The sequence below is a fragment of the Drosophila guanche genome, unplaced genomic scaffold (assembly GCF_900245975.1).
Source record: "Drosophila guanche unplaced genomic scaffold, DGUA_6, whole genome shotgun sequence".
NCBI lineage: Eukaryota > Metazoa > Arthropoda > Insecta > Diptera > Drosophilidae > Drosophila > Drosophila guanche.
In genome coordinates this window covers 1,884,263-1,912,062 of record NW_022995755.1, presented here as the reverse complement: position 1 = coordinate 1,912,062, position 27,800 = coordinate 1,884,263, and the positions used below count along the sequence as shown (strand labels likewise).

Genomic DNA, 27,800 nt, shown 5'->3' with positions numbered 1-27,800 from the left:
TGGCAGCAAACCTGCCACTGTACACAACACACAATACACGTGGAAATTTGTGTTGGGGTGTGTCTCTCTCTCTCTGACTTAACTACGGGAGCTGCAAATTGGATTAGCTAAAAAATAAAGTACCCCAAGAAGTGCATTCGAGTAGCCCACCAACACTGCTGGAGGTGAATTCAGCTAATCAAGTCTCGTGGAAATAAATATAACGTGTGTTGCAGGTAGCTGAAGGTAAGAGCATAACCAAAAGAAGACTGGGATTGCTCTTGAAATAAATACAGCGTGGTTGGAGGGAGCTAAAGGCAAGAGTATAAGCAAAATCCAGCTTGGTTTGCTTCACATTTCACTTTTAAATCATCCAAATTCCAGCAACAAGTTCTACAAAGTCTGGAAAATCTGTGGAGCTTCCCTCTAAACAGTTGAACATCGAGTAGAGCTGCTCCAAACCCACCTTGAACCTCTCCTAAAACCCTTCTTAAATTCTCCATTTTCATTTATTTATTACAATTCTGTTTGCCTTCTTTTTTCAAGGCCTTTCTAGGCTGAATAAATGTTTGTTGTAGCGTTAGACATAGAAAAAAGATGGTAGGCTAATGGTTAAGGCACTTGCTGGTTGCTGTGGCTAATCGCGGCACAGACGCTTGGTGGGTGGCTCCTCATCGGTGGGCGCTATGGACTGCAGCAGCGAGGAGTTTGTGTGGCTGCCAAAGAGCGTCAGCAGCAGCGCAACGCCATAGCCAGTGGCACGTTCTCCCTGTAAACAACAACAAAATATAGATAAATATGCATACATTTAGTGAACAAATAACTTACGCAATGAACGGGCGTGGCCATGTCAACGTGCATCCAAACGCCGTGATAGTCAAAGCCCAAATGGGCGGCCACAAAGATGCCGGCGCACGAGGATTGGGCATTCTGTCGATCCTGCAAAAGCGAAGAAGAAATCAAGAGTTAAACATGTAGGACATAGAGCCGTGTGTGTGTGTGTGTGTGTGTGTGTGTGGCATGCAACAAGCAGAACTTGGCGTCGCTTTATTAAAAAAATGGCGTCCTGTGGTGTGGAGCGCAACAAGAAAATATATTTATAGAGACGAATGTGCAAGTCGAGGGCAGTTCGACAACAAGACAGGAGTTTACCATCTTTTTCAGTCAATACGGCAGCCCCATTAACACCAATAACCCAAATCTGGCAGTACGGCAACCCAGGAATACTAATAACCTGAAAAATACCGAACAAATGGCCACTTTAAAACCATGCAGATCGACGCTCGATCAATTATAGAAAAGGAGAAACAAGAAAATTCGTGCAAAAAAAAGCATTAAATGAGTTACACAAAAGGAAGCCAGCAAACCAAAGTATGAGCTACAAGAAAGGGACAAGTCAAGAGAGAAGGAACAGCAAGAGAAAAATGCAATTCAGCAAAATGAAATTGTACACAGCACAAAGGAAATTAGTCGCCTTCAGTTGTTGGCATTTCTCGAGTGCCAGCAGCAATCCACTGCCCCCAAGGCTAACTGGATTAATTCATTCAAATTCGAGTGCTGCAGGAACAAGCACAAAACTTGCAAATGAAACAAACATTTTCGATGCAGAAAATGCTTTTGTGGATCCATTCAAGTGCTGAAATGATTCCCACTTTAGTGTCGCCTACTGTTGAATCACACCTCGTGGGTTGCTTGCTTGGTTTGGGTGTGCTAATGCCTAAATTATATGCCATGCACTGGCAGCTGCACGGCGGAAGCAGTCGCTCTACTAACTTGAGCGGAAATTGCAGCGCTTAAATGCCAAACATAAAGTACACAGGAAACACACACAGGAGGCAGCAGCAGCAGCAGCATCAGCAGCGAGGACCAGCCAAATAAAGGAGAAATGCAACGCACACTGGCACCCTGCTGCATGCTGCATGCTGCCTGCCTGACAGTTGGCCAAAAAAAGGAGTTAACTGGCAGACTTCAGCAGCAGAAACAGGCAGCAGGCAGCAGCAGCAGCAGGACTCAAGCGGGACAGGACTAGAGCGGACAGCTGGGGGTATGCTGTGCAGTGAAAATTACATGACAACGCGCGTTCTGTTGCTGCTCAAGATGAAATTCACACACATGGGCAGGACGTGCAAACATCGTCCGTTGAGCAGCAGCGGAAGTTAAAAGTCCATTGAAGCAACAGAGGAAGGCAGAGGCAGAGGGCAGTCAGGCAGTCAGGCAGTCCGCCAGTCAGGCATACAGCAAAGGATCCAGCAAGCGAGAAGACGGGCCAAACACCACACTTGACGTTTGTTTTTCTAGCAGTTGTTCCAAAGAGCTTTCTGCTTCCTACAAATGCTGATGCTGTGGCTGCCGCACTGCCACTGCCACACTGCTTTTGGCGGTTTTTGCAGCTAATAACAAGATTTTGTTATGAAACTTGCGGCTGTCGCTGCCACTCCACTTCGAGTCGCTGCGATGCGATGCGATGCGATGCGCTGCGATTCGATCTGCCTGGGGCATGTGTGTCTTACATAGCTCCCCCCCGAACAACTTGCATCCTGCTAAATCAAGTCGAAGGCAAAGCGGAAGTGGTGCCACCAGATTGATGCTGTCAGAGTTTACATGCACTTTAAGCGGCAGCAGAAGTTCTTTATGAAGCTGAAAATGGTGCAACAAAAGCTGGAAATATCGCTAGAGGGGGAGCGAGTGTAAAGTGCTGCCAAAAATCGAAGGCCTTCAAATCTGTGCTGTATCTGTGGCGCTAATTAAATGTTTAACAATCCCCCGGTCAGGCCGAGCACACGCACAGAGAAACAGAGTCGCAGTCCCTGCCCCAAACCCGACCGAGCGTGCTTTCCATCAATAATGGCAAACATTTGTCAACATAATGTCATTAACATTGATTGCATTAGGCCCCGCCATTGATTGTCTCTCTCTGCCTCTCTCTCTCTCTCTCTCTTGGCCTTTGGTAAACAACCAGGCTGGGGCGCACGCACAAACAGATAGAATTTGCCACACACATAGCCAATGCCCTGTCCTACAGTTTGACAATGGGCACCGTCAACTAATTGCGCTTTAGAACGTGACCAAAAGCAATCCCACACAAAACAGCAACACAAACCCACCACCCAGCAACCCCAAACAATCCAACGCCCGATCCCGCATATGACGGACATGTGCAAGTGTCGACGTTGACGGAAACCAGGTCGCAGGTCGCTGGTCGCTGGTCTCTGGTCGCTGTCCAGCATATCCGCAATTGGCGATTCATTTGCGATTAACTTGATGTTAAATTAGCCAGCGAGCAGTGTCATTGTTTCGCACTTAAGCTGCGGTTGCTGATATTCAATCAGCACGATACACGAGATACCACGAGAGAGAGAGAGAGAAGTATCTTAAAGCCAGGCAACGGGAGTCTGACAAAAGATTACACCACTGACAGGCGTAGCTGCTGAAGCCGCCCCCCAGGCAGCAGCAGTCAGTCTCTGCTCTCAGCTCTGGCAGTGGCAGTGGCAGTGAAGTATCAATTACACATTCATTCAATAAGCGAGCAACGAACGAGCAGCCAAAGGGATTTGCCACGCCCCCCCCCCCCCCTCTGCCCAACAGCATCGATGCCAGCCATCGAAACGACTCGCTGAAGGCGGCAAACAATTTTTTATTCAATTTTCGCAACGTCGCGCTGCACTTTAAAAAACTTATCCCAGCCAAGGGGGAGGAGCAGAAAAAGCACACAAAAATATTAGAAACATTCAATGGGATGTCGCCTCTTCAGATCTCTTTTGCTTGCAAAAGTTGAGACGGAAATCGGAGCATAACAAGCGGAAAGATTGCTGCGAAGGCGGTGACGTGACTTGGCCAGGCCCAGGCGCAATACACTCCTCCGCCTCAATGCTCTGCCCTCTGCTGTGGCATTTAAACCCACTAAGCTGTGGCATTATTTATGCACTCGCCGACTTTAATCAAAAACTTAACTCTGGCTAAGCCAAACCGCAACAGGAACGAACAACAGCAAAATCGATGGGGAATACTCAAAGGACTCTGGGAATACTCTGAGAATATTTGGCGCCTGCAGGAAATGCCGTAAAAAAACTTTAGCCGCATAAAAAGTTCAATTTAATTCATTAAAGCACGTAAAAAGTCGCCACGCCACGCAACGCCACGCCACGCCACGCTCTGCCCTGCCATTGAATTTAAAATGTCGACGCTCAATAAAAAGTGTAAAACAAAAGCCAAACAGCAACAAAAAACAATTACGCATACGTAAAGACATCGCCACGACAACAGACTGCAACACGTTGCTGCCACAAGGGGGCATGGAGGCTCCATCTAAAATTCATGCTCTGCCTGCAGAACATTTTTACGATTTAACATAAAAATCAATTACCAACAATGGCAACAAATTTCAGCCAGCCATAAAAATGGAGCAAGCAACTTTCCGTCTTAGACGCGCCGAAGAAAATTGAGAAACAATTGCAAATGTTTAAGCAAATTTTATTGCACTGCCGCCGTGTTGCTTATGTTTTACTTATAACACAGTTGCCTCCCCCGCTCAGCTGATGCCCAGAGAGAGGGCCGGCAAGAAGTCTGATTTAGCCATGGATTGGGTAGGCGGCTGGCGTCTAGGTCGCGGTCATAAAGTTTCCCAAATTTTGGGATGATATTTCTCTTTGATTTGATTTTGCTTACTTTCTTATGTTTGCCTGGTGCTTAGTGGCTTGGAAGGGCGGGGCATTCATTCTTAGGAGTCCAACGAGACACCCAAAAAAGGTTAAAGTTTACGTGAAAGTAATTCGAAGAATATCGAAATTTAATGGGAATTTCGAGGGCTCATTTCGAGACGTTGACCATCAGAAGCGGAGAAGCATTTACTGACATTATTTTAGCAATAAAAAGTTGGTAAAGCTGGAGATATTTTAAGGTTTTAAAACATTTTTAAATAATGCAATTGATGCTGAAAATCGAACGAATTTGTGCAGAAACTATTCCATTATTTGGTTAAACCTGAGCCTATATTTATGCGCCAATGCAGCCTCTCTACCCAATCGATTTATGTGCCTTTCCCAAAGCTTTCTCTAATTATCTGCTTACAGGCTTCAGCACCACTAAATCGATTTCAATCGACTGCCCTGACAGCCTCCATGACGGGTAGACCACCACAAAATACGTGTATGCCACACGAGGGAGATGCCAATTCCATGCCAAAACTGGCCACTGAACAGTGAATTGTAATCAGTTATTTAAAGGGCGGCACCTGGCCCAACCTGCTGTCCGTGCGGGTGTCTGCCAAAATGAGGCACAGCCACAGCCACAGACAAAGCCAACAAAGCGCCCGTCGACCGCTAACAACACTCATAATCCCTCCATTTAGTGGCAGACCGTGGGGGGGAGAGGAGCCCCCAAAGACAAAGGGCACCAACCAAAAAAAAAAAAAGTGTGCCAGGTCATGTAATTTAAACGCAGCGCCTGGGAATTTGCGTCAAAGGCAGCAGCCAGCAGCCAGCCGGCAGCCGCCAAGCAGCAGCTAAAACACCAACAACAACAAAAAGAACTCCATTTTGGAGTCCACGGTACGTGGATGGGTTTGGCAGGTATTTCAGAACTTTTTTGCATTTAGCGTTGAATGCATTTGGAATTTAAAACACTTTATCACAGACACCCATTGACAAAGTGCGCGGCGCTGTCACATCAACTGCAACACGGATGAGAGCAGGGGGGGCAGTGGATGACTGCATGTCGTGTGTGTGTGTGTGTGGCATGCAAACCTGCAATGGTGTGATATTTTGACTTGATTCCTATATTTTTTTTCCCACAGGAGACACAAACAAGCGGGGCCAAAAGAGATGGAAAGAGAGCTGCGGGTCGAAAGTCAAACAGGGAGAATCACTGGCAGAAATTAGAGGGAGCTTAAGGGAAGGTAAAGCGAAGGTAATACCAGAGCTGCGATTACGAATTATTATAGTATTTATATTTAGCCAAAGTTAGTTGACAACTAGAAGCGTAAACGTTTTCAATGGCTATGAAATATCCCTTTGGATTCTTGGAGCTTCTCTTTTGCATATTTCGCTTGTGCATCTATCTGTTGGGTAGTCAAAAAAAAGACTCGCATAACAATGGAAGCAATTGGAAGCAAGGCACGCGCTCGATTCAAAGCATTCGAATGTAAAAAACGAAAGCAATTTGCGGCTTTCCACGACTTTGCTGGCGCGCGTGTAACGTTTGTGCGCATTTTTTTTGCCAGTGCACATTGCAGGTACTTCCAACAGCTAGCCAGAGAGGAGAGGCAAAGCCCGAGAGAGAGTTAGAAGAGTGGAGGAGAGGGAGTGAACGATTGGCAGGTAGCCAAAATTGCCACGCCACTTGACCTGCCTGGCATTTACGCACCAGTCCCGCACTTCGTCCTGCTCCCGGCCACCCACTCGCCCACGGCGTGACAATGATGAATGACCATTGATCCGAAGCGTTTTCGACGTACAATAAGGTAACTCGATTTGGTTTTGCTGTTGTGGCTTGGCTTCGGTGCCCCGAGGGCTTGAGTCGGCAGCAGTGCAGCCAGGCAGCCAGGCAGCTCCACTGGGATGGGTTTATTGCTGCCCATCCTTTGCCTCCTCTAATGGCTGCAAAAGTGGCTGCTGGCATAGATGGAACGCCAAAGTTTTTGATACATGCGAGGGCTACATGGGTGTGGCATGAGGTCTGTGGCATAAATCAGAGTAATACTAATCAATCTTTAAACCAAACATGACGTTCATCATTTTTCCGCAATGGTGCGGTGCGGTGCGGTACGGGGCGGTGCGGTCGAGCGAAGACAAAAGAACAACATTGAGTGCAAGCGATAAAGTTAATTAAAAATGTGTGTAAAATATCTCTAGAGCAAAGAAAAAACAGACATGAAGAAAAATGTAGTCAGAATGTAGTGGCAGGAAGGAAGTGGATACAGAAAATGAATTGAAAACAAATGAATAAAGTTACACCGAAACTTGATTAAAACTTTTTCAAAGTCACTCTCTCACTCTCTCTCTCTGTCTTCTGGTTGAGAATCGAATCTATGAGGCTGGGCAAAACTTCCACGCGGCATGGGGTGTCTTCGATAATGCATAAATTAAGCTACTTTAGGGATTTCCTCTGGGTCGTCTGGCTGTGCCTCTAGCTGAGGTCGCTGCTGCCACATTGATGAAGAAAAAGGAGCGTGGCAATGACTTGGAGAAGTGTGAAGAAAAATAGTTTGGGTTAAGGGCGAAATAATTCGATTTGATTACAGAATTTCCAGGCATTAAAAGAAAACTTAAGATAAAGGTAAACTAAAGGTAAAGTTTTGCTATTATTCATTCGTTAAAGATCTAAAATATTGGAACTTTTTGTTCTCTATTTATATTGCTTTTATTTATTTTATCTTAGCAAAAAAAGCAAAAGGGGAAAGTGTAGATTTGTACTTACCGCCACAGAGTTTTTCATATCGGCAAGGGCCGATGCGAATTCAGAGAAATGCAATTCGGGGCAGTAAATGATGGGCGCCAATAAATCGCCAGATTTGCGTCCAGCCTGCAACGACTTGGCCTCCCATGTCTCCGAGTTTGTCAATATGGCGCCATGGTATTTGCCTGTTGCTACGCCCTAAAAAGAAAGAAAATATAGAAAAGAATAAACAAAATGTGAGTGTATGGCAAATGAAATATTCAATGGCATGGCTGAAAGATATATTTAAAAGTCAACCCAAAGCCAGTGCCCGCCCCTTGGTAGCCCGGGGTGGAGGTTGATAGAAAACAAGCAACAATCAACAAAATGCCAGCAATAAAACGGTAAAGCAACTAACAATGTTAAAAGGCTGAGAGGAGAGAGAGAGAGAGAGAGGAGCGAAAAGGAGTGGAGAGGAGAGCAGCAAAGAGGAGAGGCGTGGAGCTGCGAGCAGCGAAAATCAGCAGAGAGGAGAGCAGCGAAGAGGAGAGAGTAGCGGAAAGCAGCGAAAATAACTGTAAGTGGAGCGTGCCGAGAGGTTTGCAGGAAGCAGCAACGAAAATTGCGAGGCTTCCGACGCGACCAGCAATAAAAAGGTGCAAGGTTATTTAGCACAAGCAACACCCAAACACAACAGCAGCCCCCCCGTGCGGGACGGTAGGGAACGGGGTGGGCGGTGGCAAGCACTCCGTGGCGCGTGTTAAACTGCAGCCGGACAAATGGAGGCAGCATCAGGCAACAGCAACAGCAACAGCAATAACAACAACGGCAGCAGCAAGCAACATCAGATGCAGCGGCACACACAGCTGAAAACAACAGCAAAAGGTGTAACCAGCAAGCAGGAACATAAAATTTAAAAGAGCAAAAATGCCACAGAAAAGCGAAGAAGAGTAAGTCGAAGCTGGTATACACTTGCCATAATTGTACGAACAATGTGGAATAGTCCATGGTGAAATTAGTAATTCTACCATGGAATCTACCAATAAACGCTTGTCTCTCTGAGAGCCGAGAGTGCGTGGGGAGGTATAGATCCTCACCACAGCGGACGACGTCAGCTTTATAGCAAATTCAAGTTGGTTTGGAACTTTGATAAGCAGAAGGTGAATTTGCGTACACCTTGGATAGGCAGAACTCAAGCCAAGCCAATTGTGTAACACTCTCTGCTGGAGTTAGGGTGTAGGGTATGCACCAAGTGTTTGGCTGCTGTCTGCTGAATGTTGCCTGCCACTGCAACTGTTGTTTCTCTCCAGTTTCCCCGTTGCAGCTGCCCCCGAATGTTGGCAATTAATATTATTGCATCCTGTCTGGGAGTGTGCCTCAGTGTGTGTCTGTGTATTGTGTGTGTGTGTGTGTGTTGGTAATGAAATTAAGCACTACAAGCGCCAAAACGGAATTCTAAACAAAATAGCAAAATGTTGAAAACTTCCCAGGGTGGCCGTGGTGGGCGTGTGGCTGGGGCCAGGGAGGTGTTTGCCGGAAGTGTTCTGGCTCCTGGTTTTAGGCACTGCGGCGGCATTTTGAAGCTATTTTAGGGTTCCAAAGGAATTTGCTTGCCGAAACAATGCAGTCTGCGAAGGCGCGCCCAAGCCTTTATGGGTGCCACGCATTCGCAGTCCTGCCCGTTGCTGGAGCAGCCACTGCCAGAGCCCGTGACCAGCTTCGATTTATTTCCCATCGAACCACAAATAACGTAAATTGGCATCATATTTTAAGCAAATTGCAGTCAAGATTTATGGTAATTGTGCGCCATAGCAGCAGCTACTCAGTCGCTGCTCTCGCTGCAATCGAAAACGAACACCAGCCCAGCTCCATTCCCAGTCCCTGCCGCACGCTCAGCCACCACCCATCCGCTGCCACACACCAGAGGGCGACACCAACAACAACCAACAATCGAATCTCTTTGTTGTTGTGGTTCTGGGAATGCTGTTGCTGCTGTTGCTGCTGCTGCTTCTGCTAGTCTTCTCTCCTCCAAGTTGCCGGCGAAAAAAACAAATTTGCAATTTATTTTTCCAATTAACCTCGTGACTTTTATAAAGCGTGGCATAAATTCTCGCATAAGAGGCAGCAGCAGCCGAGGAGCAGCAACACCAATCTATGTCCAAGGCCAGGTGGTTGGATGGATCTCGAAACGGGCAACTACTTTGGACATTAGCAAAATAATTTGTTGGCTTCGAAGTTGAGGGAATTACTACAGCAGTTTAAGCGAAAACTCAAGGAATCTAAAATCTATTTTTGTGATTTATGTAAATAAATTTACAATAGCTAAAGCAAGAGTTTTCATAGAGCATTCAAAAGCAAATTTTATGGGAATTATGGACTAAATTAATCACAATTCGAGGCCAAATTCGTCGGTCAATGATTCTCCCTTAATGCTGAGCTACTTTCTTTCTGGAAATTCATTGAAATTTGAGCCGTCTCGTAAAGCAAAGAACTCCAACATAAAATCTGCGAAGCTTCTTTCCTAATAAATTAGATAATAAGACAGCCGCGTCAACAACCCTCGATATGGATACTCGGTTGTTTTTCTGTTTCTCTCATTTCATTTCATTGGAGCTTCAATGCCTATAAAAAGTCTTCTTTTTGTGGCAGATACATATTTAAGTAGCAGATAAAACTGCGCAAAAATAATGAATGCTGCTTGCTGTGCCCTGGCTGTGATTATTGTGGGGCTACAAATGTTTATGAAACAGTTGTAAATACTCGCAACAGAAGACGACTTGACTTTGGCCTAAACCATTATCTAATAATTTCTCTAAAAAAATCTCGAAATTGCTCTTCATAATTTGCAGGCTTTTTATCGTTTCTTTCAGTTGATTTTGACAACTTCAAACGAAATAAATACCTGCATCTTTTCAACGACTTCCCAGAGGAAGGCCTCCAATGGCGGCCCTGAAGCAAGCCATAACAGTTTAAGTGTTAAAGTATCATTAAGACCTATAATTTCAGAAGAAGATTGGCCTAACTTCTTGACTATCTTGCAAAGGGAAGATCAAGGAATTTAAGAGATTTATCTTGTGAGATGTAAGAGCTATTTGGGTATACCGAAATCCACTGCTCTACTTTCCAAAGCTCTAGTTATTAGTCGCTAAAGCTGAAACCTTTCAAAAGAGAGTTTTGTAGCCTGTGCTTACATTCTCTCATCTATAATAGAAAGCAAATGCTCACCTGAGCGCCTGTCAGCGTGGCCATGTCGAGTATAATGTTGGCCTTCAAATCCTTGTTGGCAAAGCAAACGCCATCGGCCAGCACCAGGCGGCCCTCGGCGTCCGTGTTGTTGATCTCAACGGTGCGGCCGGAGTACAGAGTGTGAATATCATCGGGACTGCAAAAGGAAAAGGAAACATTTAGTTAAAGACTCTAAAGAGCAATCAATGGCTAGCTAAGTACCGCGTGGCATTGGGTCCCACGGAGTTTTCGGCCAGGCAGAAGACCGCGTGCAGATTGTCCTTGAAACCGCACTTGACTGCCGCATAGAAGGCGCCCAGAATGGCAGCAGCGCCGCCACAGTCACGCTTCATGCCCGGCATGGCAGTCTTGCCTTTGATGCTCAGGCCGCCAGTGTCGTAGACGATGCCCTTCCCCACCAGGGCAATGGTCTCCTGGGCGCCCTTAGGCTGGTGGGAGAGCACAACGAGTGCTGGGGGTACGGCGGCTGCCTTGCCCACACCGTAGATGCCACCAAAGCCGCGCTCGCGCAGCTCCTCGCCGCGGATGATCTGCGGCTCCAGTAACAGCTCCCGGGCCAACTCCTCGATGGTCTGAACAAAGTGATCGACATTCATCTCGTTGCAGGGCATGTCCACAATGCGCGCTGTGAGCCGAATGCCACGGGCCGTCTCGTTCAGGCACTTGATCTCATCTGGGGTGAGCGGGTTGCTCTCAATGCCGCCATCCTTGTCGATCACAACGAACTCCACGTTGACCACGTTGCGACTGTTGTCCCCGTCGCCAGCTTCCCCAGTGGGGGTCTTGGCCTGGGCGCCGTTGCCCGTCTTGCGGGAGTACAGCGGGAAGGCACGCACCACGGCACAGGCGCTGGCAAAGATGTTCTCGCGCTCACAGACCAGCACCACGCTCTCCTCGCTCACATTGAGCACATGGTTCTTCACCAGACGCGTGATGGCGTGGGCACGCGAGGCGGTATTGTGACGCGACGCCTTCAACGGGAGTGATGCCACTGTGGCCACATCCAGATACAGCGACACCTTGTCCGTGGGCGCCGGATGAAGACAGGCAATGGCATTCAGGAAGGTCTCCTCGGTCACACGTGGGCACAGCTTGCTGGCCAGATTGTCGAACTTCAGGAGATTCAGATGACGCAGCTGTCCGATGATCAGCACGGGGTGTGCCTGCGGATCGCTGGCGCTCAACGAGCCATTAATTCTGATGTCCGTGGCCATCTGGAAGAGTAACAGGAATGAGAAATGCGTTAGATTGTGCTCGGCAAATGCGTTAAGCTATGCGATAAGCTGAGTTTGTTCTGTATCTAATCAGAGTTAATCTCGGGATTTACTACATTGCAAAGTGCCCCACATCGTTATCAGTCGACGACTTTGCCCAGGCCATACATAAACACACATTCAATTGATGCTCTTCTGTCATAAATCAAAGCCCCGATAGAAATGCGTGTGCTTAAAAGCTATGCGGAATGTTCTTACAGGCAATTGAATATGTTTTAAGCGAAAGATTTCACAGATTGAAATCTACGCTCCAAATGGGATGCTTGCATCCGATGGTTCCTAGGGCAAATTACACGTTCTGGTCGGTAGCTACTCCTTCGTTAAGTCTTACAGCAAAATTGATCATTGATCCAGGGACAATATTTATATTTATGGGCAGCTCAGGGCAGCTGTTGGCTAAAGATAAGCTCTCATATCATTCTGCAAACATGTTGACCGCCAATGTGTCCAAATTTAGTGTGTTTATTTAGGAACACTTTCCAAACTGTGAGTGCATTGCACAATGAAGTAGCTGCTACTGTTGAATGAGTAAATCATTTCTTATCGCACAAGTGGCAAACATAACGAAACTCTGTTCGACAGATTGCAGCAATGCAGTGAGCGCGTGGCCCACAACTGTTATACACCAAATTGTTCACTCTTTGTGGCGCACACTGTACTTGCTGCACACCACACACATTTACAGCTATACGTGCACATGTTTATGTGCTCTTTTGGAGATCGCCTCGCGAGATTAGTGGGACAGAGAGAGAGAACGCCTAAGAACCTGATATGACCTTGAGCGAGCGTAACGGGACCAACAAGTGGGTCGTTGACCGCTTTGCGGGTGGTCCCCACTTGCGGGGCCGCAGTATAACGGCAAATTGCAGCGCTGCTCGAGCAAGAATATTATCTTGTTTGTCCATGGCGCTGCGCTGGGCTGTTTATGCAAATATTTTGCGGGTTATTTTTAGCATCTGTTGTTTTTCGCCAAAAAATTTATTTTTTGTGCGGCGTCAGCAAACAAATTGGGCTTGGTGCGTCGTCGGCTGTTTTTGGATATCCATTAGTTAAACTGATACATTTTAATACAAATTTGAAACTCTTTTGAGATTTGCAACCCGTTTGGCACCTGTTTTTTTTGGCTCTCACCTTTCCGATGCGGCTGCTGTAGCTGCGGGATACAAATCTGCGTAGGGCCTGAGCGCAGTGCAGTAAACGCATTAACCGGCACTCGGATAGCAGATCGCTGGATAAATTTGTCCTCTAAATTGTGCACTGTCAGTGCAATTCGATTCGACAAATTTTGTTTAATTTTTGCCAATTTGACTTGAACTCAGTGTGACCGCGTGGTTGCCAATAAAATATACCGTCTGACCCTAAAAAATATACCGAAGTATAAATTATCTTTTTCAAAAATTACCAAAACTATACCGATGAAAACTATATTCCTCGACTTTAATATTCTGTTTAATATTGCTGGCATGTTAAGACTCTCAGAGCTGAAAATATAGTTTTTGATGATTAATGAATCAACTGACCACATAATTGCCCAGTTTTTAAGATATTCGTTTATTCGATTGTTTATCAAATAGCGATCTTGAATAATGTGTTAAAGTATACCGCAGCAATATTTCGATACTCCAAACATCGACTGCATTAGTTACTTTTTATAACGGTCTGGCATCCCCTTTTTCCGTGGAAGTATCGATATTCCGACATATCGAAGCGTCCCAAGCAAAACAAACGCCTGGAAAATACAAATAAACGGCGCCGCTCCATTTTAAAAGAATAAACAATAAGCCAGCCATGACCGACATGAGCGATGTGGACCCATCCGACTATCACAGGCGGCTCAAGCAAATCTTCAACAACGAAATTCGACTGCAAAACCGAGAGGCGAACATCAGCAAGCGAAGCTCCAGATTCCACAGCAATCTCCGTGAGTGCCCCCGCCAGCATTTAACCCATAGCAGCAGTACAGTCAATGCATTTTTACAGTCGGCGCCAAGGAGGCCATCGAACGGCAGCATCGGGACTTTGGCAAGCTGCGAAAAACGTTGATGGAGCGCGGCCAGGAACTGGACCGGCGCTACGCCTTGGGCGAGTCATTGAGTCGGCAGCTGGAGGCGACGCGGCAGCACAATGCGGACATGCAGGCGCAGCTCTTGCGACACAAGACAGAGGCCAAGCAGCGCAGCAACGAGCTAATGGAATGGTTTGTTTCCGGCCCGACCCCCTGTTAATAGTTGACCTCAACAACCAATTTTTTTGTTATTTTGGCAGCACGCACACGCTCAAGCAGGCAACGGGCACGTACATCAACCACAAGGAACTGCCTGCGCGTCTTAAAGGGATTACAGTGATGCGGTCCGCAGATGGCGACGCCAAGTGGATACCCTTTGACCTGGATGGCAACGACACCAACGGCCTGCACACGCTGTGGCGGTGTCTGCACACGCGCAGTGACAATGCCAGCAAGTGGCGGCAGCTCCTATCGGATCAGGAAGTGCCCGCTCCAGTTACCCCATGCGCTAATGACAGAACGATAGCAAAGGCGACGTCGAGGTGCAATAATGTTGTGCCGACATCTATAATTGAGATTGATCTCACCTCGCCGACGAATGGCGACTCATGATATGCCGCTGCTGCTGCTGCTGATACTCCACAGTGACAGTATGCCTCCCCGCTGCTGCTCCACAGTGACAGTGTTCCCCCGCTTATCATTAAATTTTAATTAATAATAATATATAACTCGTCTTAAGTTATACGCAAATGAGAAAATTCCAAAGTCCTCCACAGAAAGCGCAGATCGAATCGGCATACAACATCAACCAATAAGTGCACACACACACACACACACACGCGGCGTGCGATCTATGCACATACAAACACACACATACACACATAAATGGGCATGGTTTTAATTGCTCCAACACGCCCTTGTGTGTGTTTGTGCGGATTATCAGGCGAGCGGGGAACCTACAAAAACGCAACGGCAGATTTTACAGGTTCAGTCGGTGTCCAAGCAAGCAAGCAACCAGCAGAATGCTGACCGAACTACTCTTGACGATCTGCACCGGAGCGTTCCTATATCTCTCCTACCGCTATGCCGTCGGTCGGAGTGTTGGCTTTCCGCCGGGTTAGTCCGACAATCCTCCAGGGAGCTAATTGTAAAAGATTTTTTGCACCCAGGTCCGCCGCGTATCCCCTTCTTTGGCAGCTATCTCTTCCTGCTGCTGCTCAACTACAAGTATCTGCACAAGGCGGCACTCACGCTGACGCGCTGGTACAAGTCGGACATTATTGGCCTGCACGTCGGCAAGCATCCCGTGGCCGTGGTGCACAGCGGTGAGGGTGTGCGCGAGGTGCTCAATAATCAGGTTTTCGATGGACGTCCCAACATCTTCCTTGCGGCCATGCGTGACCCCGGTGATGAAGTTCGCGGTAAGATTTCAATCAATCCTGTGCGAGTGCTGATAAGACTGAATCCACTTGAAAACAAATATAACGGGGTCAATTGCTTATTAATTGCGAAAAGATTCGCTTATCATTCCAATGGAAAAGGTTTATTGCGCGGCGCAAGTTGAACATGGAAAGTATAAATAGGAGTTTGAGTAGTTTATTTTTAAACCATGAAACCAGCGAAGAAGTGAACCTCCCTTATACCAAGGTGAATTTACTTGCATGGTGCTGTTCTTCGCTGTGGGCAGGACCAATGACTTATTCACCACACACACAGAGCCAAGCCGCTAGAAAGGGATATATTCATCTTGTTGCGTAGCACTATTAGGAGTACATAATATAATCAATATTCTTGCCCCTGCAGGCATATTCTTCCAGGAGGGTGCACTCTGGAAGGAGCAGCGTCGCTTTATACTCCGCTATCTGCGAGACTTTGGCTTTGGTCGCCGCTTTGACGAACTGGAGTTGGTCATCAAGGAGCAAATCACAGACATGCTGGACATGATACGCAACGGACCCAAGTACCCACACGAGCAGGTGCTGGTGAAGCCAGGCGGCTACAGAGTGCAACTGCCGCTGCTCTTCAATCCCTTCTCGGTGAACTGTCACTTCCACATTGTCTACAACGAGCGGCAGACGCGTGCGGAAATGGCCGGGCTGGTGCGCCTCGTACAGATGGGCATGCAGTTCCAGCGTCACGCCGATGACTATGGCCGACTGCTGAGCATTATGCCTTGGATACGACACGTGTGGCCCGAGTGGAGTGGCTACAATAAGCTCAACGAATCGAATCAGTTCATGCGCGAGTTCTTCGCGGAGATCGTCGATCGCCACATCGAGAGCTACGAGGAGGGTAGCGAGCGCAACTTCATGGATCTCTACATCAACGAAATGAAGTGCTGTCCGGGCTATGGCTTCAATCGCGAGCAATTCATCATGGGCCTGCTCGACTTTTCCATTCCAGCCTTCACCGCTGTCGGTGTGCAGTTGTCGCTGCTCATCCAATACCTGATGCTGTATCCCGCGGTGATGCAGCGCATACAGCGAGAGATTGATGAGGTTGTGGGTTGCGGCCGGCTGCCTACGCTGGAAGATCGCAAGAGCATGCACTACACGGAGGCGACCATACGCGAGGGCATGCGCATCGAGACACTGGTGCCGTCCGATGTGCCGCACAAGGCAATGGAGGATACCGAGCTGCTGGGCTATCACATACCGAAGGTAAGGGCAGCAGCTGTTACTCCAAATACTTCAATGCAATTTGCTTTGTCTCTCTTCTAGGACACCATTGTGGTGCCCAGTCTGTATGCCTACCACTCGGATGCTCGCGTGTGGTCCGATCCGGAGGCGTTTCGTCCCGAACGCTTTCTCGACGACCAGGGCGAACTCTGCCTCAAGCTGGACGTTTCCTTTCCCTTTGGCGCTGGCAAGCGACTCTGCGCAGGCGAGACTTTTGCACGCAACATGCTCTTCCTCATGACGTCTGCGATGTGCCAGAACTTTAACTTTGTGCTGGCGCCCGGCGATCAGTTGCCCGATTTGTCCAAGAACAATAATGGGCTAATCATCAATCCGCCCGATTTCTGGTTGCAGCTGGAGGATCACAGATGTGTGTAGAATATTATTTGATAAGAAAATGTTAGGTGTAGCAACATATGTTTGGTGTTGTGGTAAATATATGTGAATTAAGTCAATAGAAATCCAATTCCGAGTCGGAGGAGTGCTGCGATGGCGTTATGGGCACCGACATGCGCGAGCAGGTGCACGGCGCCTCCCATTGCACGAACTCGAAGTCTGAAAACTCGAAACTATCATCGTCATCGTCCTGGCTCTGTTCCGGAGGCTCATTTGATACTTCCTCCTCCTGCACATCCAAGCCCACGCTCTGTAGCAGCGTTGCCAGTTCGAGTGTACGCAGCTCCTGCTTGCTCATGATGGCCTCCACGAAGGACATGAGCTTAGAGATGGTTTGCTCGTGTTCCTCGAGCTTGTCGCGCAGCATTCGGTTCTCGGCACAGCAGCTGCAACGCTTCATCGCCGCGTACATGGCCAACTTTTTGTCATCCGACTCTGCGCATTTGCTACTGTGGGAGAGAGAGAGAAACGTTCAGCCGAAAGCAGCCCTGAGGCGTTGGCAGCTCCACTTACATGGTATTCATATTCGAATGCGTGTTGTGGGCATGTTCCGGGCAAGGATTCGACATATTTGAGACTATAAATTTACCCGCACAAATCAGCAGTTATCTCTGTTGATTGTTGTCTAGAATTAAACAACAAGTCGATCTGACGGCAGCCGACAGGCTGGCTAGAATGGAAATTGATTTCTGAACTCTATGGGAACATCATTTGATTACCCACGACAGACTTTCGTCTGCGTCAACAAAGCGTCGCTCACACACACACACCCCCCATAGGATCTAGATCTTCGACATACAAATTTTAATAACTTGAGTTTTGCTTGGCACATAAAGATTATCTTTGCCGCGAAACCCAATACCAAATGCAACTGATAATGAGTCAATGTTGCCCAGGTGTCAATCAATTAAATATCTGTAAAAAAAAAGCAAGCTAGCAGTAGCTTCGGCCAAAAATTGATAAGATTAATCAGAGTCGCACTGCCACGACAATGTAAGTACCCTAACTAAACTGCTAATAGGGATTACTGGAGATTAGGGAACAGAACAGTACCTGGAATATTTTGAATTTTTAGAAGCAATATGTCCGATCTTTAGTTACCGACTAAGCGTTTTAAGTGCAGGTAATAATTGAACACAATTTGAACTCTTCAAACGCGTAACAAGATCCACATAGTTGGCTTTCCAAGATACGATTTTGAGCTGTGCACTTGGAGTTCTTCTTGGAGAAATGTATTCCATTTTGCCAGTAATAATCCTCCCTTTCTGTTCTTTCTGTCCACAGAAACTGGAGGAGTATTTTAGGCTGGTTGATAATTCTCTTTTAAATTCAAGACAGGCAAGGGATACATTTTTTCACACCTTCTTGGACTCCGTTGTGGCTGTAAAAAATATATAAACAGCTTTAAATGTTCTGCTTTTAACAAGAACTTATCCATTGGCCTTAGTTTATTGTGTTTGTATTTTACAATTTGGTTAAAGCTGTCTGTTGAGACTTGAAACTTATGGCTAATTTGTAGTTATTGTTTATTTGTATTTATGCTACGTATGGGTATGGTATAAGCGCGAGAGTTCCACCAGTGTTCCACCGTTCGTACCCCAATTATTGCTTCGAATTCTCCTAAATAACAGCTTAAAGACTAACGGACACTACAATGATTGGCCACGGACCTCAATCCATGCCAGTTGAATTGGCTAATACTGGCAGCTGCCACCACAACTTTCCTTCGATTCAAGCGGAAGAAGGAGCAGCTCGCAAGTTCCTTCTGGGATCTGTCCTTGGTCAGTAGTAAGCCTGCTTAATGGCCGCACTGGTTATGAGGAAAGCGGAGCCTATCAGCATAAAGGTGATGATTTTGAGAGCGCTGGGTCTACCGGAAGAATCTGTGAAAGAGATAGGAAAATATTAGACAACAAATTCAAGTAAAAGTGCAAATAAGTCAGCACAAAGTTGCAAGTTTTTTGTATAAAGTTTGCCATAAATGTTCCTGATTTGACTCACTTTTCTTATTGGGCATGACGCGTATGCATTGCTTCTGCTCGGTGTTTGTTTGAAAACCAAATTTGCACTGGCAGACAGAGTTGCGGCATTCAACATTCTCGGGATCCTTTTCCACGTGACATTCGGTGGCCTTCGTGCAGGATTCACCCAGTTCTAAGGGAAAACATTAATTAGCCAGCGATAGGGAGTGGAGTAGGAGCCTTTACCTCGCTTTACTTCACAGATGCCATTCTTCTCGTGCAGCTCATCGGAACAGGCGCACTTGCCCTCGGTGCTGCAGCTGGCCAGCAGCGGCTTGCACTGCTCATCCTCAATGCATTCCTCCTCGAGTTCCTCAGCTAAGCAAGGAGTCAAGCAAAATGAGTCTCAGGTTAGCAGTTAGCCAATACAATACGCACCTTCCTTGAGGCACTGATCCTTAAAGTGTACGTAGCCCTTGCGGCACTGACAGGAGCGTGTCTGCTCCTCGGAGTCCTTGCTCGTGCAGGCCGTATTGTCCGGCATACACTCATCGTCCTCGGTGCATTCAGCATTAATGCCACGCACGCAGGTTTCATCCTTCTCGAAGTAATTGTCCGCGCAGACACACAGCCGATTGGAGCACACGGAATTATCGATGGGGCAGGCATCGTTGGAATCACATTCGCCCCCAAGGCCTTGCTTGTACTCGCACAGCTGCTTGATCGCATCGTACAGAGCGTACTCCTCGCAGGTGCAACGTCTGGGTATGTCCGGGTGGCAAAAGGAGGCACCAAACGGACTGCACTGACTGTTCGATGTGCAGGAGAGATGATACTGTATAGCTGTGGGCAGAGGGAAGGGGAGGTAGGACAAGAGCTTGTCTGGGATAAATCTCGCTGGCACTTACGCTTCCTGCAACTGCGCAGATCGTGCTCGTAAAAGTAATTCTTTTGGCATACACAGGACTTGGACAGCTCATCGAACTCGTACTCGCACTCGTCCGTGCTCTCTGCTATCTCGCCGAGCTCTGTGGGGGAACAGGAACAGTTTAATGTCAAATAATGGAGTGGAAATACTACGCTACACACCCGCAAAACATTTGCCATTTCGCGCGTAGTAGCCCTGCCGGCACAGGCACACCTTGCTGCTGCAGATGGAGTGGGGCAGACCCGTGCAGGTCTTGCCATTTTCCGTGCAGCTGCTGCCATCTGGAAGCACACTAAACATTAGCCAGGAGCCACAACAAGCAGGAGATTAACATACACTTCTTGTCCTCGCCATCCTCATCATCCCGGCTGGAGCCCAACGTGGAGTACGTCTTGATATCCTCATCATCGAAGCGGAAGAGTGCGGGCAAATGGCGGCGATAATTGTAGCTGGAGGTGCGACGACTGCGACTGCGACTCCGGCTGCTCGTGCTCGTGGAGGCGGTGGCTGTGGCCACATGCCTCACGCTGCGTCCCAGCTCCTTGAGATCGCGCAGCTCGTACTTCTCGATGCTCGTCTGCACGGCAATCTCGTGTGAGCGTGGCGAGCGTGGCGAGAGCAGTGCCTCCGTTTCGCCATTGGTCAGCGGGAAGGAGACCTGAGCGGCGGCATCGACGTGTGTGGTGGTGGCGGCGGGGGCGGCTACTGGTGGCGGTGGAGCGTGCACAAAGGCCTTGGTTAGCTGCCGCCGGAAAAACAGTGGGGTCTCGGCCGTGGGCTCCTCTGTTGGTGTCTCTGTGTTGGTTGCTTCGGTTGTGTCGTCGTCGTCGTTGAGGGTTGTGCTGGTGTCGTCGTCGTTGTTCGTGGTGCTGGTGTTGTCTGTAGTGCCCACTCCGGGGTCGGCTGTTGTGCCAATTTCATCCACATAGGTGCATATTAGACCCACGCACTCGGCAGCGGCGCCCAGTGCATCACAGTCCTCATTAACGACGCAGGCATCGTTTTCTTCTAAGGTGAAAGGTGAAAGGTGAAAGGTGAAAGGTCATAGAACACTTCCCCAACTTGCCAACTTACCCATTGATTTGCGACGACATATGTTTCCATATCTATTATAATAGCCATTTGCACAGCCGCAAACGTTTTGCTGACAGCTAACCGATGCGCGATCGTAGCCAAAATAGCAATCCAAGTCCTGCCGAAAAACAGCCAAAGAAAAGTGGCAAGGACATGGCAGAAGCATGTGGCGTGATTTTCAGACTGTATCACTCACCGTATCACAGGACTCGCCGAGTACATTCAGTGGCCTACACTTGCCACGCACATAGTTATGGCCATCGGCGCAATCGCAGACCCCGGCTTTACAGTTGGCTCCCGTTGGCATAAGATTGCATTGAACGGTCTCGTCGCATGTGTCACCAATGTGTGACGTCGTCAGGCATCGCGTGAAGTCCGCCGACAGCACCGCATCAAAGTTGGGGCATTCACACTGGCCGTTGCCCAAATCGCAGCTGGAGCCGTCAGCTGTGCAGTCCGCCTCGCTTTCACATGGCCAAAAAACGGCCGAGGCGCCACCGCCGCCTGCAAAAACGAATCAATCATGAGTGGGGGTTTATACGTAAATACGCTTTTAATCATCGTAACCCCAACAAAAACTTTGCCCTATCGACGGCCTACTTTACACCCGTCTTAATTATTCATCCTTTGGCTTCGCGGTTCCCACAATCAATTGCTAATTGATTGAGCCGCAGACTCGTCAATCTTTTGAGCGCCTGCCACGCCCACTTATCTAGCTGTTTGTGGCTGATTATGAGCCACATAAAAGCCGCAACTTGGCAACTTCCTACCCGCACGCAACGCGGCTACAAATTTATTACGTATACGCCAACGACTTCCGGACCGCATAGAAAAATTTCCATGCAAAACATTGTCAAGCGCAGGATGAGAGCTGGAACTTGGCCCGTCGCCTTGCCACTTTATTTTCCATTTTCCGTGGCCGGCAAAACAATTTCTCAAAGGACCGAGAAGTGACTCGACCTTGAGGCCCTCTGGCCCATGGCAAGACCTTTCGTGAGACAGGCTCTGTGTGTGAGAGGGCAAAGTACGAGGCACTTGACCTTGATTGTGTTCGCATTAATTACTTTCAGAGTTCTTTAATGTTATGACTGGCCGTTTGCCGTTTGCCGTTTGTCGATATTTGTACAACAATTTTGGGGCCCCGTTTGCGGCCTCACACCCGAATTAATCGGTGCTTTAATTCCATTACCGGAAATTGCACGAAACATTTGTGTGGCAAGTACTTGGCCCGCTTGAGTCTCTCAGCCCGGTTTACCTTGTGGATGGAGCACAACACACAGGACGCCGAGCGCCAGGAACCACTTGAGATTTGACATTTTCTGCACTCTTTTTTTTGGGCCACTGATTTTCACGAACCGCTGGCAAAACTGGCCAAAAGGCAACTGAATATTTCTGCCTGGGGATTGGGCACTTCTGTGTGCCGAGTGTTCGATTCCGGTTAATCTTATCTGGGGCAGTGGTCATAAAAATACTTAAACATCAATGATTAACCCGGTGGCAATTGGGTGAGCTGAGCCCTGTGCCGTGCGGCGTTGGTTTTCCCAGATAATCCCCCGCACTTACATTCCCTTTGCCATTTGGAGTTTTTGCAAATCGGTTGCCAGGTTTACAGTAGTTATCCCCATAGCCGGTGCCTCTCAGCACCTGTCGCTGTATCAGTAGCGATATAGAAAAAACCTCAACCACTTATCAGCCTCTAACACCTGGCTGTGCACACCTGTTCCACCCGCCTTTAATGAGTGTTTTTTTTTGTGTTATTTAAAAGATTCAAACTGATAATGCTGAGGCGGCAAAAAGTTGACAGCGATTAAGCTTGTTTCAGTCGGAGGGAAAATTTGTTGCGAGCAGAGAAAAGAAAAAATAATGAAAGAATAAAGTTGAATTATCGCCTGGCATATAAACTATGAATCACCTTTCACTCACTCATTCATTCAGCTTTGATTGATACCCGTGGAAATGCCATGTTATTACAATTATTTTTATTTATAGACATTTTATTCGTCTAGAATTTAAAATGTGTGTAATTCAATGCCTTTCCATTGTTTTATTACAGCAACAGTTCTGTGCACTAAAAGGATAATGCTTAAACTGGAAAGTTATTAGTGCATTAAGTACCGGACTGAACTTCAATAGTTTTACTTAAAGCTTTATAGAATTATGAATAGTTCTCAAAATGTAGCCTTTAAGTTGTATTTAATTGCTAACCAGAATGGTGATAAGTGCATTATTTGACCACAATTGTACAAAGTGTACAAGAATCTTTTTAGAGGTATATTTTTCCAAGGGGATTTTGGGTTTTATTAAGCTAAAATCTCACAGTCAACAAACCGAGCATTTGCATTTGCATTTAAATACAAAAATTAACATTCAATAATTCCACTTGTAACAACATTAATGCCATTCGCATTCACCTCTAATTTAATGAAGTTCAACGAGTGACGATTGAGCATCAATTTTAAATGCAAACTCAAGCTCAACAGGTTCCAATAAGACACTTAAACTCATAACAAAAGACCAAGGAATTATTAGATGAATGCCATAAGCAATATTCTGTATCTAAGAGATTCAAAAAAAATATTATTCGTCATTATTCATCAGAGTCGTGAATCGAGACAGTGAAACTGCTGAGTTTTAGCTGAGTTTTCCAAATGTCCTGTCTGCCATTTGTTCGTTGAGCAATTGCTTCATTGTTAGTGAGCTGTGCCACAATTTAATTGGCATTCATTGAGATTCGTCATAGAAAAAACTGTGCATTTAATATCGATTTTTTGTGCATTGCAAAATGGACAAAATAAAACGAGAAAAAGTACGTGTCAATAAATAAGATTTCGATCATGCAGCACACCGATTTAGACTCTGATCCAAATAGACAAATTGATTTAAATAATTCCGATCCCATTAAGAGTAGTCCATTTGGCCGTTGAAATTTGCAAATTATTTACTTATTTTTTTGTGGTTTCTGGATAAGAGTAAACTTCAGCATTAACTTAGAATCAAAAATATCACATGGCTGACATAAAAACGATCAATCTACACGGTATAAACAAAGTCTTACCACAAGTCGTGGTACTTTTTTTGGCTGAAGCCTGCACTAGTTCACAGACTTATCTTTTATTTAAGTTCACTTGTTACAGCCATGACTGTCATAGACAACAGCAAAGATTCGATTGTTAATGGACAGCACTTTAGAGCACTTTCATAAAACAACTTAATCAAATGTAAGCAGGTAAAATAAGATTTTCAATGAATCAAAATCAACAAAGGGTTTAACTAAAGTAAACCTTCCCTTTCGAACCATTTTAAGCACCTTTTCAAGCAGCTATTAATAAACGTAATCAGGTTATCATTAAGGTAACAAAATTGTTTTTCTATATATAGTTAATAATGTGTAAATATGAGTCTAATTGAATTGCCCTTTCAACATGTATCAAGCCAAGCCATTAAATTGCTTTTGAAGGAAGCTGTCGGCCCGAAATATTCCCAAATTTATTTGTTACTTACAAGTAAACTTTTGCTTATAGATTAGAATAGTTTTACGTACTTAGAATAGTTGCATTAGGTAAAATTAAAACAGGGTTATTCTTAGAGGGAACACCTCCCCGTTGTGCTAGTGTCCAGTCCCCAAAAGCTGTCGTCAGTGGGTGGTCAGTGAAGGACATCGTTGTGGCTTTTGTAAATTACTAATCGTGTTGTATTTATAATTCAATACAAATTATGTGTTAAAAATAGCTCTTTACAACAACGTCGGCAAGTGTGACAAGTGACGGCCTTGAAAGCAATTTTATCGAATTATTCGTATGTGGACAGCAATCGGATGTCCTCGGAGCCAATTGATTGAAAATACTAAGCGTTGAAAGGGAATGAAATGGAACTCGAACGAGGGTAATATTATAATTATTCCTTCTCAAAGATCGCTTTTAAAGTGCATTCCGTAAAGTTCGCGGCGTAGTCCCATTTCTCTCTTAGCTTTTCCGACTTATTTCCTCTTTGCCGCGTTTCAATTTTCCCGTTGGCTGTTTTTATTGTCACTCTTCTGGCTGTTCCCATTTGTTGTTCTTTTTTTTCTGTTGTTTTCAGACACATAACGTAAAAGGACATTTTGTGGTAATAAAAATGCTTTGCCACGCACGCGATGAAATGAAAAGAGCAGCCGGCAGGTGCAAGAGTAGTGAAAGGCGTTGCTGCCCCTCAGAATATATATTACATATATTTTATATATATATTTTATATATTCATATAGATTTATCTAGCACAAGTGCAAGGACGCTCTTGAAAGCTCTACTCACATTTGGCTTAAAGCAGCTCCTGGACGGACCAGCCCCAGTGGGCCCCCTCTGGTAGTTAGCTGCTGTCTTCAGTTATCCAAACATCCAATTGTAGCTTATATATTTACATATATATTTTCGTAGCACTTTTCCGCTTTATTCGCTTATTGATTTTATTATTTTTAAACTTGCACTAAATTATTAATTTAGCCCGAATTAGCACAAAACTGTTGGGAGTGTCTTCTGGCATTCTCTCATTTGCTGATTTAAATAATTACAATTTTCCACAAATAGAGGGTTAGCATCTGGGATCAAATCGATCTTTAATCAACTAATGCATTTAACTAAATAGAAGTCAAAGGCAAATAAAACCAATAATAAAACGAAATTAGTGGATTTCGAGAACACATGCGATTGGACTTGTTAGTTGGATGATGAGCGAACGACCCCCATTCGATATGTAATAAATGACGAACGTTCTATTAATGTGTCTACAGACATATGTAAGTCACTGTGTATGTGTGTATCCCCGTGGTTATTATGCATATAATGGATTGAAATACGTTAAGCGTTGGCGCGCCGCATATGATGACCTCCGTGACCCGTCCGTCCTGTCCGTCCTGTCTGTCTGTCTGCCGGGAAACACGTTTTTATTCCACTTTTCCAACATAATTCACGGAGAGACGAACGACAGCCGACACACTCTGACACCCGACAATCGATACTCATTAAATTATTCCCAAACTAAAAAAAAAAGAAAAATAAACACAAAAGAGTGTAATTATGTAATGCCCCAAAAACAAAAACGGTATTTCAAAATTTTTAACTAACTTTTACAACTATTTCGATGGCAATGCAGGGCGTCCGTATTTCACGTTACTTTCTGTTGAGCTTTAATAACTGTTTTAGCTGATTAATGCGTGTGTTAATGTGCACTACATTTTCGTTCACTATTTGTTTGTTGGGTTTTTTGTTTTGTTTTTGGGAGAGTCGCAAATATCAGTGCATCATTTTTTTACGCGCACGCCGTTACACTGCTGGCCGACACACTCGATTCCTCGATTCCAACGATCCTTGCCGAGTAAGTTGCGAGCCGCGACTGTGGCGGCTTTCGGCTGTGACTGCTGCGGCCACTGTAAGCGGAGAGCAAGCGCCGGCCGAAGACGCCCACGAAGAGAGTGGAAAGCCAGAGTCAGAACACGTGAGTGAGAGAGAGAGAGAGGACACTGGACAGCAGTTGCTCCGACTCTCGCCACGCGGCGTCTTCGTTAGCTGCGATTGTAGGTAGGTTCCTCCCATGTAAATTGTGTAAAAGCAACAATTTTCCGCCCTTCAATGCGGTGCGGTGCTGTGCGGGTGTGCCCGTGTGTGTGCGTGTGCAGGTGAGTAGTAGTTATGACACAGAAACTACATATTAATGTACGTAAATACATACATATGTATGTACATATATGTATGTTCCTGCACTTTCACGTGGATATGGCTCATAAAGCTCTCCTGTCAGTCCAAAGAGGAAGCACAAATTGGACAGATAATAAAAGGAAGAAAGGAATTATGGCAAATTAACTAAGAAGAGGGATTCATGGAGAGGCTTCACTTCACAATTATTACAAAATTATTTTCTTTACAGTTCTGCCATGCCAAAGACACAATAAATAAATCCCAGTCAGACCCCAAGCCTGGAGGAGCCAACCACAGGCGCATTCACTTCGAAAATAAAGAACAAATTGGGTCAAGTGGCCGCATTGGAATTGAACCTACAACCATTTTTGAAGCACACTCTGTTTGCTCACCCACTCCCCACACCCCACACTTACCACAGTCGCAGGTAAGAAAGTTGACGGGCGGACAGCAGAGAAAAGAATGTAAAGGATTCGGAAAAAATGGTTTACCACAAAAAAGCCAAACACTACACAAAAAACTACAAAAAGAGGCGAAGAGAGAGGCAGAGAGGAGAGAGAGAGAGAGAGAGAGAGATGTAAGAGATGGATGGTGGCAAGCTTCAAAAACCCCACATTACAACGGTGGGTTACGTCGGCTCCACTGGCAGCACGACAGGCTAATGCTTTTGGTCAGCAAAAGTCAGGTGCACGAATACGAGTCGCGAGTCGTTGCCTGTGTATCTGGTGCGGAAGGAGGGAGTGGAGGGGCATGTGTACAATGTACAAAATTCAGGGGTTTTTTATTTGGGTTTTATTATGGCTTGAGTATCGGAGTAATTTGTTATATCAAAGTCATACTCAGACAGGTATGGGGTGTTCTGAATAACGCTTTCGATGCAGACAAATTGAATTTCTTTTAACTTGAAAGTTTTATTTACATTTACTGAGATTTAAAAAGACCGCTAAGAACTTTTAGTCAAGCAATTATTTTTGGTAAATGTAAAAATTGCTGATGGAACCCGGAACACAAAATCCTGTTCTACGTGCTGTTGGCTCTGAGGTTCGTTTTGTTACCCATGACTAGACGCGCGACAGATGGCAAACGAGGCCATCAAAGGACCTGTAATGACTTAAACAATGCACACCACAACTGGACCCGAGTGTGGAGTGGAGTCTAGTCCTTCCTGAGTACTTAAATAACGGCACATATGGCCACTACAAATTGGCTCTCTCTCTCTCTC

The 27,800-nt window shown here is 46.1% G+C and overlaps 5 protein-coding genes across 6 annotated transcripts; 2 read left to right on the top strand and 3 right to left on the bottom strand.

The window, feature by feature from the left end:
- Window positions 1-595: 595 nt before the first annotated feature.
- Window positions 596-13,196, bottom strand: LOC117589702 (probable aminopeptidase NPEPL1). The gene is made up of 6 exons (XM_034281865.1): window positions 13,002-13,196; window positions 10,798-11,810; window positions 10,576-10,732; window positions 7,393-7,569; window positions 808-918; window positions 596-748 (listed from the first exon to the last, which is right to left on the bottom strand). The coding sequence occupies exons 1-6, from the start codon at window positions 13,071-13,073 to the stop codon at window positions 617-619; spliced, it is 1,662 nt and encodes a 553-aa protein (XP_034137756.1). The 5' UTR covers window positions 13,074-13,196; the 3' UTR covers window positions 596-616.
- A 374-nt stretch (window positions 13,197-13,570) lies between these two features.
- LOC117589713 (kinetochore protein Spc25) lies at window positions 13,571-14,596 on the top strand. The gene is made up of 3 exons (XM_034281877.1): window positions 13,571-13,791; window positions 13,851-14,067; window positions 14,136-14,596. Exons 1-3 carry the CDS (start codon window positions 13,659-13,661, stop codon window positions 14,485-14,487), a joined length of 702 nt encoding a protein of 233 aa, XP_034137768.1. The 5' UTR covers window positions 13,571-13,658; the 3' UTR covers window positions 14,488-14,596.
- Window positions 14,597-14,841: 245 nt separating this feature from the next.
- Window positions 14,842-17,014, top strand: LOC117589712 (probable cytochrome P450 304a1). The gene is made up of 4 exons (XM_034281876.1): window positions 14,842-14,991; window positions 15,045-15,296; window positions 15,679-16,535; window positions 16,596-17,014. The coding sequence occupies exons 1-4, from the start codon at window positions 14,898-14,900 to the stop codon at window positions 16,929-16,931; spliced, it is 1,539 nt and encodes a 512-aa protein (XP_034137767.1). The 5' UTR covers window positions 14,842-14,897; the 3' UTR covers window positions 16,932-17,014.
- LOC117589714 lies at window positions 16,909-17,636 on the bottom strand. The gene is made up of 2 exons (XM_034281879.1): window positions 17,463-17,636; window positions 16,909-17,398 (listed from the first exon to the last, which is right to left on the bottom strand). Exons 1-2 carry the CDS (start codon window positions 17,516-17,518, stop codon window positions 17,005-17,007), a joined length of 450 nt encoding a protein of 149 aa, XP_034137770.1. The 5' UTR covers window positions 17,519-17,636; the 3' UTR covers window positions 16,909-17,004.
- A 724-nt stretch (window positions 17,637-18,360) lies between these two features.
- LOC117589759 lies at window positions 18,361-25,215 on the bottom strand. 2 transcript variants are annotated; one of them, XM_034281947.1, is made up of 10 exons: window positions 25,199-25,215; window positions 21,109-21,416; window positions 20,913-21,030; window positions 20,175-20,846; window positions 20,000-20,119; window positions 19,819-19,938; window positions 19,349-19,753; window positions 19,157-19,288; window positions 18,951-19,103; window positions 18,361-18,832 (listed from the first exon to the last, which is right to left on the bottom strand). In XM_034281947.1, exons 2-10 carry the CDS (start codon window positions 21,217-21,219, stop codon window positions 18,732-18,734), a joined length of 1,932 nt encoding a protein of 643 aa, XP_034137838.1. In that variant the 5' UTR covers window positions 21,220-21,416; window positions 25,199-25,215; the 3' UTR covers window positions 18,361-18,731. The 2 variants fall into 2 exon arrangements, with proteins under 2 accessions (XP_034137838.1, XP_034137837.1); XM_034281946.1 differs by lacking the exon at window positions 25,199-25,215 and adding an exon at window positions 22,168-22,294.
- Between the last annotated feature and the right edge of the window lie 2,585 nt (window positions 25,216-27,800).